Source organism: Macaca fascicularis, chromosome 17 (assembly GCF_037993035.2).
Source record: "Macaca fascicularis isolate 582-1 chromosome 17, T2T-MFA8v1.1".
NCBI classification, from domain to species: Eukaryota; Metazoa; Chordata; class Mammalia; order Primates; family Cercopithecidae; genus Macaca; species Macaca fascicularis.
The window spans coordinates 11,995,438-12,007,490 of record NC_088391.1 but is presented as its reverse complement, the minus strand read 5'-3'; the positions used below and the strand labels follow the sequence as shown (position 1 = coordinate 12,007,490).

Sequence of the window (12,053 nt, the reverse complement as noted above, 5' to 3'; positions counted from 1 at the left end):
TTTTGCTCTTCTTCTTCTTTTTTTTTTTTTTTTTTAGTCTAAAGAAAGTTCTGAACAGAATATCAATTAAGCTTACATCACAAAAACTTTAAATGTATTTACAGAGTGAATAAGTTACATAGATAAACTCTGAATATGTTTCTGCTGTGCAACAAGTTCACATGCACACATCTAACACTTGACAGCATTAAGTTTAAGGAGAGAACTTAAGAATGGCCCTTTACATATATATTACACATAATATATGACATTTAAGAAACAAAGAAACAACTCATATTTTACCTTTATGATTCTACTTCTGGCTATCCAAACAGATATTAAAATATGCATGCCTGATAGGTGAAAAGACGTGGAATTTATATTGTGAATAGTTTTCTCTACAAAATGGCAAAGTTAATTAAAATTAACACTCATCCTTCAGCAGTATAAATATGCTCATAAAAGCAACCTTCTAGTAAAAAGCAGCCAAGATCCTTAAAAAGAGTCTATCTGGACCATTTTTGGTGCAAAGAGATCCAGGGCTTTCAGAAACAGTAGCCTAACAACATAAGAAAGGTAGTTCATAGCAGCTCCTTTTAGATACAGTAATTGTATTCAAATTACAGTGTACATTACATTGCAGTCCGTTTACAATTCCCTTTTCACATACACAGGCTGTCAGCGTTTGACCGTCTTACAGTTTTCAGTGGCCAGCTTCATGTTGCCTGCCCCTTTCTCAGCCCACCAAAGAAAGGAAAAAGAAAAAAGAAAAGAAAACGGAACAAGAAGGGAAAGAATGTACATGTTTGAGAATATAAAATTTTGTGAGTGAAGAAAACATTGCACTTTTGCCAATCTAAAATCGTTTCTAGAAAGGAAGGTACTGTTCAGTGTAGTCGGCTTTGGTATGCAACGGAAGTCACCTCTTCAGTAGTGAGTTGCATATGCTCGGTCAAACGTCACACATTTGTGCCACACAGCGTGACGGGTGGAGTCTGTCCAGGACGTTCTAAGCTACCTTGGTTCTTATAGTATTGCTACACATTGGAAGTTCTGTCATCCTCTTTAGAAAAAGCCCTACAGGTAACAAGAGGGAGAACAGTCTGTCCAAGCCTTTTGAAGGCCGAGAAGACACCGAATGACATCGCCCCAGCATGGCAGCACTGCCAGTTTGGAACCCAGCGGGGACAGGAGGCTCCTGTCAGAGACTAGTGCCAGAAACACTGGAGTCTGGAAGAAAAGTAGTGAGGACTCGGTAACTCTGGGCCCTGCGGATCATGTCCCGGATCTCCATGTTCAGCTCCATCAGCTTGGTGCAGATCTCGGTCAGGCTCTGGTTAGACCCCACCAGGGCATAAGTACCCGTCTGTCCCAGAGTTTGGTGACGGAAATAAATATTCAGTAGTGTCTGGACCTCATCATCAGAACTGCTTCCAAAGATGTCATTGGGCCACAGACTTCTGCAGTCAAAAATAATAGCACAGATTAGAGGCACTATAAAAAGTTGGGAGCTTATGAGTCTTCATTAATATAAGAATATTACTTTTTGAAAAGGCTTCATTGAGATGGAATTCTCCTATTAGGTAATTCACTCATCTAAGGTACACAATTCAGTGGGTTTTAGTATACTCAGAGTTGTACAAACATCACCATAATCAATTTTAGATTATTGAGTATTTTGATAAAATATCAAAAGTATAAAAATATCAGAAAGGAATCTAATACTCCTAAAACATTTACCTTATTTGCTATAGCCTTCCGGTTTCAATGAATGTGAATACAATATCAGGATGTAGGGGCAAAACCAAAAAGGATATGTTCAAATGTTAGTTAAAAATTATACGAAGGTATATTTTGAAGTGCTTCAGCATGTTGTCATTTTAGGGATGACAAATTGCCAGAACCAACACCCACACTTTCAACATGTAGTGTTCTGAAAGCTGAGTGTTTCCGGTTTGGCATTGGTAATATCTGAGAAGAGACCTATAAAATATCTAGCTGTCCGTAGTGGGCTAGATCCAACCATGACAGAGTAACAACCAGGTGCGCATTTCCTGCAACCACCTCTACAAGAAATAGCAGAGTCACCTGCACTCCCTGATCTGCCGCAAAGCTTTGCCGAGTTCGTTGTTCTTCAGGCACTCCAGCATGGACTGGATGGCTGCTTCAGTGGACGTGAAGGTCGGCTCGGACCACGCACCCTCTGAATAGAGAGGGTCAGCTGCAATGACTGCACTGGCTTCCTTCAGGTGTTTCTTTAGGTCACTCAGTTCCCTGGACATATTCAGCAGCTGTTTCCAAAAAAAAAAAGGTTTTTAAAACTATATTTAGGTGCTGGGGGAATTTTATATCCCAAAAGAAAAAAAAAAAGAAAAAAAGGATCTTATGGGTGTGGTTAAGCATAAGCTTAATACCTTGGTAAATTCAAATAGGATAGATGACATTGTACTCCACTGTATGTGTAGGGGATTGTGGAGTTGGATGCATTGGATACGTGTCAACCGCTGAGATGCTCTCCTTATAGAAAAGATTAAGACTTCATTTAAAATGGTTTCTACTTAAGTTCTACTTAAATAGGGAATACATACAGAAGGAAAGAATACAAGAGATCAGGCTCAAGAGTGAGTAAGATCTGGGTTCAAATGCCAGCTCTGCAGTGTACTGTAGGAACATGGACAAGTTAATTGACTTTTATGTGCCTCAGTTTTCTCATCTGTGAGACTGAAGATAATAGCCATCCTAAAGGTTTATTTTAAAGATTAAGTGGCAATAATGTATACAAAATGCTTAGTACAGTCCAGCACCTAAGTGCTCAATAAACGTAATCGTGACCAAGGACTCTGTCCTAATAATAAGTTTTTCTCACTTTTGGTTCCATGCCATGGGAAAGTGCTGCAGACACAATTTTGAGGAGGAGGAATAATCTTAAACTCATGTTTGCATTAATGCTACAGCAGTAAAAGATATTTTCCCTCGAAGGTATTGGAACCAAAGGATCCAGAGTGTTAAAAAGTAAAGCATAAGAAAACCTGTGTTACTTCTAAGTGTCTCAAAATATACTACGGAAGATGGTAGTTTTGCAATTTGATCTCAAGAACATTAAAAAATTGGCATAAAATTAAAGGTTTTTTTTCTCTTTGTAATGCAAGTTGATGATGCCTGTTTACTTTGGAAAGTTATTTATTCAACATCTTTGCTTTTCCTCTTCATTCCCAACTCACTCATGGTACAAACTATAAAAAACTAAAGCTTTGAAGGATTAGTTTTTCTTCGCACACAGGCCTGTTAAATACAACTACCTACTATAGAAGTAGGTTTAAAATTTACTGAAATAATATTTTAAAACAAGATATTAGAATATCTTAATTTTGTATGTAGTTTTAAATTTGAAAGCACATTTCTTCTTATTTTAAACCTAGATAGGTTTTAAACATTGTGTGTGTACATATACAGTATTTAAAACTTATATAGTATTTAAACACTGTGTGTGCATGTACCCATATAAATACACACACCGGGTATACCTTGGAAATATTCAGTTTCAGACATCTGCAATAAAGTGAGTCATGTCAATTGTTTGATTTCTCCATGCCTATAAAAATTATGTTTACACAATATTGTAGTCTAAGTACACTAAGTCTAAAAATGTACATACCTTAATTAAAAAACACTTTAGTGCTAAAAAAGGCTAACAATCCTCTGTGCCTTCAGTGAGTAATTATGTTTTTGCTGGTAGAGGATCTTGCCTTAATGTTAATGGCTGCTGATTGATCAGGGTGGTGGTGGCTGAAGGTTGGGGTGATTGGGGCAATTTCTTAAAATAAGACAATAAAGAAGTGTGCTTTATTTATTTATTTATTTATTTATTTATTTATTGAGACGGAGTCTTGCTCTGTCAGCAGGCTGGAGTGCAGTGACGCGATCTCAGCTCACTGCAACCTCCGCCTCCCAGGTTCAGGTGATTCCCTTACCCTAGCCTCTCAAGTAACTGGGATTACAGGCATGGGCCACCATGCCCGGCTAATTTTTTGTATTTTAGTAGAGGCAGGGTTTCACTATGTTGGCCAAGATGGTCTCGATCTCCTGACCTCGTGATCTGCCCGCCTTGGCCTCCCAAAGTGCTGGGATTACAGGCGTGAGCCACCACACCCGGCCAAAGTTTGCTTTATTGATTGACTCTTCCTCTCATGAAATATTTCTCTGTAGCATGTGACAGCATTTTATACACCTTGGAACTTCTTTCAAAACTACAGTCAATCACCTTAAACTCTGCCACTGCTCTATAAACTAAGTTTGTGTAATATTGTAAATCTTTTATTGTCATTTTGACAATGTTTTCAGCATCTTCACCAGGAGTAAATTTCACCTAAAGAAACTTTGTTTGGGCCGGGTGTGGTGGTTCATGCCTGTAATCCCAGCACTTTGGGAGGCCAACGGGGGTGGATCACTTGAGGTCAGGAGTTTGAGACTAGCCTGACTAACATGGTGAAACCCCGTCTCCACTAAAAATACAAAAATTAGCCGGGCGTGGTGGCGCAGGCATGTAATCCCAGCTATTCGGGAGGCTGAGGCAGGAGAATCGCTTGAACGTAGGAGGTGGAGGTTGCAGCGAGCCGAGATCATGCCATTGCACTCCAGCCTGGGCGACAGAGTGAGACTCCATCTCAAAAACAAACAACAAAAAAAACTTTACTTGTTCATTCATAAGAAGCAACTCCTCATCCATTCAGGTTTTATCATAAGACTACAGCAATTCAGTCACACCTTCAGGTTCTACTTCTAATTCTAGTTCTTTTGCTATTTTTACCACATCTGCAGTTACTTCCCCTACAGAAGTCTTGAGCCTCTCAAAGTCGTCCATTGGAATCACCTTCTTCCAAACTCCTGTTAATGTTGATATTTTGACTTCCTTTCATGAATCATGAATGTTCTTAATGGCATCAAGAATGGTAATCCTGGCCGGGCGTGGTGGCTCACAGCTCACTTCGCGGGGGCCAAGGCAGGTGGATCACCTGAGCTCAGGAGTTCAAGACCAGCCTGACCAACATGGTGAAACCCCATCTCTACTAAAAATACAAAATTTGCCAGGTGTGGTGGTACATGCCTGTAATCTCAGCTACTCGGGAGACTGAGGCAGGAGAATAGCTTGAACGTGGGAGGAGGAGGTTGTGGTAAGCTGAGATTGTGCCATTGCACTCCAGCCTGGGCAACAAAAGCGAAGCTTGGTCTCAAAAAAAACCAAAAAAGTATATCTTGACCATGTGGCAAATAAAAAAGAAGAGTTGATTCCCATTATCTGACAACTTGTAACTGAATAGAGGAAAACCGGTTATGAAGGCCTACTCTCTTGAAATAAGCATTTGAAAGTTGTATAGTTTTTTCCTTTTTTCAAACTGAGTAATAAAAAAATGGTAAAATGGTTGTAGTTTGTCTCTTGTGGCTCTTCCTCCTCTGCTCTTAGATGGTGAGGTTTTCCAGGCTTCATCCTCACTTCTCTGCTGTCATTGCATGGTTTAATTGACTTCTGCTTGTTCACAATCACATCTGTGCCTTTTGTCCAGATCTCTCCCCTGACCTCACATCTAACCACCTGCAAGATGTCAGTCACCGTTTAAGCCAGGTCTTGTCCAGTATGCAGCAACTGACTAGCCGGGAGAAGGCTTGACTGTCTGGACACAGCATTGCCTCAGTCCTTCTTTCTATATCCCTGTCTCAGCTTTGGTGCCACTGGTCACCTGGTTTATATAAGATGGAACCTGAGTGTCATCCTTTCCTCAACTCTTCTTTCTCCTTCATCCCCCCATCAGTTTCATTGATCTTTTGTCCTGTGTCTCACATTTCCTTCCTCCTCTCCATACCTAGGACTTCTGTCCCAGTTCAAACTCTCTCCTTCTGTTTGAACTATTTCAGCAGCCTCATCACTGGTCTCCATGTCTCTGGTCTAGCTGTCATCAGATCCACCCTCCACATAGCTGCCACAGAGATCTACCTGAAATACTCCTAGGCGCAGCATGTCTTATGATCTCGCCTTTACCCCTCTCTCTTCTGCCTTATCTCATAGCTCCTTTTTGGTGCACCTTCTATTGTAGCAATACTAAGTAGCTTGTAGTTCCTTTCTCTTTCTTCCCATCGGGCTTATGGCCATGCTGTTTGTTCTACTGGAATGCTCCTCCCTCACTCCAACTCACCCTCTGAGAGTCCACTCAGGTGTGGTTTCCTCCAGCGAGCTCTTCAGTTTCAACCTTTCTTACCTCTAGGCAAATGAGGTGTTAGTCCTCAGTGCTTCTATAGTATCCAGTACACACAACCATTATTCCACTGACTACATTGCAGTAGTATTTCTTCATTTGTAGAAAAATTTTGGCTCACTCAGCAGTAAAAATTATTTCATTTTAAATATTTTAAAATATTAAAACATCCTGGTGCTAAGTAGGGCAGGGAAACTGAAGAGAACCAAACACATCATACAGACATTTCCTTCTTACCTCAAGGTAAGGGCAAATATGAAAAACTAATGTAAAGAAGAAAACTCACACCCATGGAAACTTTTCAAATAAGGATGCCCAGCCCCAGGGCCAGGATCAGGGAGATGCAAGCAAGGCACCTAGCGCATAACCCACAGGAAGGTTCTCTCCTACACGCGTTCTTCAACTGTAAGGCACTTCACTTTCCATACCTACTCCTGACTTTGCTTTTAAAAATGAGAACAGAAATACATACAGGACATGTTTATTTCAGACTTGTGCTTGAGTAAAATAACGATGCGGGAATAAAATCACTTGGGCAGTTATAAATGGGGTGGAGTGGGGAAGAACAAAAGAAATGATTTTCGTGGTGGGACGTGGGGTTGGAAAGCACGTAGACTCACCTCTGGCATGGAGCTAACTTCGTGCACCTGGCCGATGAGCTTACAGTAGGACTGAAAAAGCAATAGCAGCTGGAAGTGTAGCTTATACAATCTCTGACACAGTTCCAATTGCTAAAGAGAGAAATTGCACGGGAAGAAATAGTTATTATTAAGGATCATTCCCATATAACTAGTGAAATCTCAATGGAGACAAACTTTTTTTTTTTTTTTAAATTAAGAAAACATAACCAGCTGTTATTCCAAATAAAACAGAAAAACAAAATACAGTCATTAAATATCAGTGAGAAATCCACGGTATAATTTCGATTATAGTCTGTGTAATGGATGACTAATTAGAGAGTAGCACCTATAAAGGGACTGAGTAGACAGCCAAATTTCCATTATATTTGCCAATTAAATACCTACCAATTATAGCTGAGTGGTTGTCTTCATTTTTATAAGCTATAAATTATTTTTAAACAGAAAAATTTCCTTTCATTAAAAGTATATTTGAAAGGCAAAACATTAAGCAGTTTTAGGTGTTAAACTTATAAATTCAGTAGACGCCTGGGCCCCTGTAAACATAACAATCACGTGGTCCTCTAGAGTCCTGTATCAGGCTTACTGATGATACGTCTACTCTGTGCTCAGTAAGTACTTGTTGAATTAAAGAGAGATAAAAAGGGACCAAAAAATGCTTTAAAAAAAGAAATTACGAACACATTTGAAAATTTCTGTGGAAAGGACATCAAAAAGTAATCATACACAATGGCCCTTGAGCCACATAGATACCTCTGGAATTTAAAATGTTTCAGGGATGCATTTGTGCCTCTGTACCCTATAGTGTGGTCTTTACACAGCTTATGTATACTATGAGGGAAAAATAATAATTCCAATGCCAGTGATGGACTAAACTTGGAGCTGTACCCTCTACACTTTGCCTATTTTATTCCAAGAATGAGTTTGCTCCCAGGTAGTGAGTGGATGGGATTCTGTGAAAGGAAAGGAACAGCCTTCGCTCAACAGAATTTCATGGCCAGCAGTCACCAGTGAAAGTGAGTTAAATATGTGGTTTAAACTAAATGCTTCACTGTTCAGTTTTCAAATGGGGTAGGATAAATAGGGCCTTTCTTTTACCAAGGACTACAAAGAAGGCAGCTCAGAATTGAGAGCTTCTAAGGTGACTTACAACTGTTTCCCCCAATCAGTTTAAGGAGAGAAATCACAAGAATTTAGGTTTTAGGAAGAATGTTCTATTGATATTATTAACAGACTTTTGATCCTAAATCTTAAAAGTTACTAAAATTCATGCTAAGACTATGCTGAATGGTTTCCTTTCTCTTTCTAGCCCTTCCCTGCTCTTTAGGGGAGAACCAATTCTGCCTAGATTATTTGATCTCTCAATACCGGTACCCAGCCTAAGATTAAAGAAGCAGCTACACTGACTAATTAACTTGAACTGGATATTTGGTTGTTTTAGTAAAATATTGTATTTTGTGGTCTTTTTTTTTTTTTTTTTTTGAGACGGAGTCTCGCTGTGTCTCCCAGGCTGGAGTGTAGTGGCGTGATCTCGGCTCACTGCAAGCTCTGCCTCCCGGGTTCACGCCATTCTCCTGCCTCAGCCTCCCGAGTAGCTGAGACTACAGGCGCCCGCCACCACGCCGGGCTAGTTTTTTGTATTTTTAGTAGAGACGGGGTTTCACCGTGTTAGCCAGGATAGTCTCGATCTCCTGACCTCGTGATCCACCCGCCTCGGCCTCCCAAAGTGCTGGGATTACAGGCTTGAGCCACCGCGCCCGGCCTATTTTGTGGTCTTTAAACTTCTCTTTAGGGGAACCTTTAAAAATCTGGTATAAAAGATAACTGCCAGAGACTTGCAAATAAATAAAAAAATATTGTTTAAAAACAATATTACCTTCACAATTTAGGGTGAAACCTAGCTATGAAAAGTCTGACTTTCCTGTGCCAAATCATGGTAGTTATTACACAAAATATTCCACTGACAGTATGAGAATTCATAGCAATATAGGTTTCTACTTTGGGGCAAAAGCAGCCCAGAATGCTACTAATAAACTGCCATGTCTTAATCTACCAAATAAAATAAATTAAAATGAGAAAGGGAAAACATGCTAAGAGATATAACAGTAACGGTAAAAAATAAGGGTTGTTATGGGTCCATGCCTAAATGGACAAAGAGTATGAAAGAAAGTTAACTTACTGCAAGAGATTCCATTTGCTACACAGCAAGCATGGCACAGGAAACAAAGGAAAGGAAAGAAAGTACAGGGTCAGTGTCTGCATGCAACAGAAAGCACGGCCCTTTTCCAAGAGCAGAACCGTCAGCAGTATTAGCATTGCTCACCCAAACTTGATAAATCTTGCAAATGTTGTACCCATTCAACATGCATAGCGTTCCAGTTAAAAACAAGCTCTAATGGGAAACATATCACTGAAAAAACATAATGTTTTTTAGGTTCTCTGATTAATCAGTTTAGATTTTGTCAGTCAGTTTTAGAGACCAAAAATCAAAACTTGTATTGCTTGAAGATTTTAGTGTATAAGTGTGCATAATATGTGAACACAGTAAAACTGAGAGGAAGCCAGCTTAGTTATCTGAAGAATTATAGCCCCAAACAAATTAGACTATTGCTTTGTATTAAGGCAGAGTCTTTATTATGTTCAGTTTCATATCTATTAAACTATGACCTTCCAATTAACATTGAATATAGTGAACAATCTACATGGTATTTTCTTTAGTTGGATTGCCTTGCACATTGAGAATATTTTATAGGACTACTATAATTTTTAATTTCAAAGGACTAAACATTGTATACCCTCAAACAAGTGTGAAATATGACAGGTAATTTTCTTGCATTTTACTTTTTATAACAATTTTTTCTCCCATAGACAATTTCTTTTTTTTTTTTTTTTTTTGAGATAGAGTCTCACTCTGTCGCCCAGGCTGGAGTGCAGTGGCACGATCTTGGCTCACTGCAACCTCTGCTCCCGGGTTCAAGCGATTCTCCTGCCTCAGCCTTCTGAGTAGCTGGGATTACAGGTGCATGCCACCACACCTGGCTAATTTTTGATTTTTTTTTTTTTTTTTAGTAGAGATGGGGTTTCACCATGTTGGTCAGGCTGGTCTCGAACTCCTGACCCAGTGATCTGCCCGCCTTGGCCTCCCAAAGTTCTGGGATTACAAGTGTGAGCCACCATGCCTGGACTCAATAGACAATTTCTATAAGTAATCTACAACTAATAGTTAGTATAAAATAATGTAAAATTGTAACTGGGCCATGTTCAACACCAGCTACAATTTTTTTTTTTTTTTTTGGATGAAGTCTTGCTCTGTTGCCCCAGGCTGGAGTGCAGTGGCACAATCTTGGCTCACTGCAAGCTTCACCTCCTGGATTCACACCATTCTCTTGCCTCAGCCTCCCAATGTAGCTGGGACTACAGGTGCCCGCCACCACACTCAGCTAATTTTTTTGTATTTTTAGTAGAGATGGGGTTTCACCTTGTTAGCCAGTATAGTCTTGATCTCCTGACTTTGTAATCCGGCTGCCTCGGCCTCCCAAAGTGCTGGGATTACAGGCGTGACCCACTGCGCCCGGCCAGCAACTACCATTTTTTGATGTCGCTATATCATAGAATTGGTTCATGGAAAGTTTGGGTATGTGGAAAGAGATAAGTAAAACTTGACAGAATGTATTTTTTTAAAATTAATGACCATTCCTAATTATGCATCAACATATCTGGTTCTGAATTTTCAAAACATTTAAGGACCTAAGAGTTTCTAATCCAATAAAACCCCCTTATTTTAAAGCTCTTTCAAAAAGTCTCTGGGTTATCATCGTTTTAATGTATTGTACTTGAAAATAAGGTACAGTAAATAAGAACAAATGAAACTATCAACTTATTATTTATTAGTATCTACAAATGTAATTAAAGGACTGCTGCCAACAAACCCTACTCTATCCTCCAAGGGTCTGTTCTTCCCTTACTTATCACTTGCTTGTCATGTGGGGCTGGCACACTGATGCATATTATGTTTACTAAGTAGTGTTTTGGACCCTGGCCATAAATTTCTTTCAAAGTTTGGAAGACAAACACCTGTAAGCCTCTGATGTGGAGACTACACAGCTTCAGGTATTTACTATTCTCAAGAAAACTTTATATCTAGAAGTTTCTAAAATCAAACTTTCTGTTCTGAAATACAATGTCATATAAGATCGTCACACAGGGAGAGTCTTGTCTATACAGACGCAGAATTTCCAGTGCGAAGACTTTTTGGACAACATCAAATATGACTGAAATGTTTAGTATGCAGTTTAGGAAGTAAACATTTGCTACCACGGGATTTACCTTTCAGAAGTGTGAAATGAAGCAAGTGCTGAGTAAATTACAAGGCCTTTTGTGAAGAAAACGGCTTTTTATTGCTTTCCAAAACAAGGTTATAACCCAAAGAGGTCATCAAATCAGTTCAAGTAAAATCTTTTCTGTTCAATAAAGGCAGAGGAAACTTTTGACTCCAGCTTGGTGCTAAGGAATTTCATTGTCAATGAATTCCTCCCACTCAGCTCTCAGGGCACAAAATAGTGTTTTTCTTGGGAGATGGCCAACTGTGATGAATGCCAGTCCTCAGGATTCTTCCTAAGCATTCCTTTTTAGGTAGGCTAGTTCAGGCTTCCTTGATATTTATTATCTCAGAATCTTTCTGTAGGCCACAGGATGGGACCTAGTTCGCATTTAGAGTTCCAAAAAGATAGTGGAAAAAGCCTTTCTGGGGGGCCATTTTATGGAAAGTATTAACATTCCCCTTGTCCCACCATTCCGTGCTAATGTATCCACATTCTAAAAATAATCCCTTGAGAAGTCTTTATAAACTTATCTGTGTTTTGGTGACTTGAGGTTCTTTTGAACACGTTGTGGGAATGTCCTTGCTTTATTTAGTCACAAGGATTTTCTTCAAGGCCCCTTCCTGCTCTCCTGGTATGGCTTGATTTATAAAATTGGATTTAGAGGTATGTTTTCTCAAAACGAGGAAAAAGAGATCATGGAGCCAAGATATTAAGAATTTATCATAAACAATCGAGGAATGCAGAGCTTTTAAAAGCCCAGAATAATTGAACTCCTGCTGATCGACGGTAGCATAGCCGTATCTGGGTTCTGTCTTCTGTTCTCAGCTGGATTCTATGCTTATGACATAACCAGTCAGTAAAAATCT

General features: G+C 39.5%; 1 protein-coding gene across 7 annotated transcripts in view; it reads right to left on the bottom strand.

The window, feature by feature from the left end:
* FRY (FRY microtubule binding protein) overlaps positions 1-12,053 on the bottom strand; it is a 454,114-nt gene continuing 442,061 nt past the window's right edge. For 6 of the 7 annotated variants that reach the window (XM_074021820.1, XM_074021819.1, XM_074021818.1 and 3 more), the window contains 4 exons: positions 9,045-9,062; positions 6,848-6,958; positions 2,068-2,270; positions 1-1,439 (listed from right to left, as the gene is read on the bottom strand). In XM_074021820.1, the coding sequence (XP_073877921.1) occupies positions 1,181-1,439; positions 2,068-2,270; positions 6,848-6,958; positions 9,045-9,062 (591 nt within the window). In that variant the 3' untranslated portion in view covers positions 1-1,180. The remainder of the gene's footprint in view (positions 1,440-2,067; positions 2,271-6,847; positions 6,959-9,044; positions 9,063-12,053) is intronic. The other variant, XM_005585599.4, reaches the window with a different exon arrangement.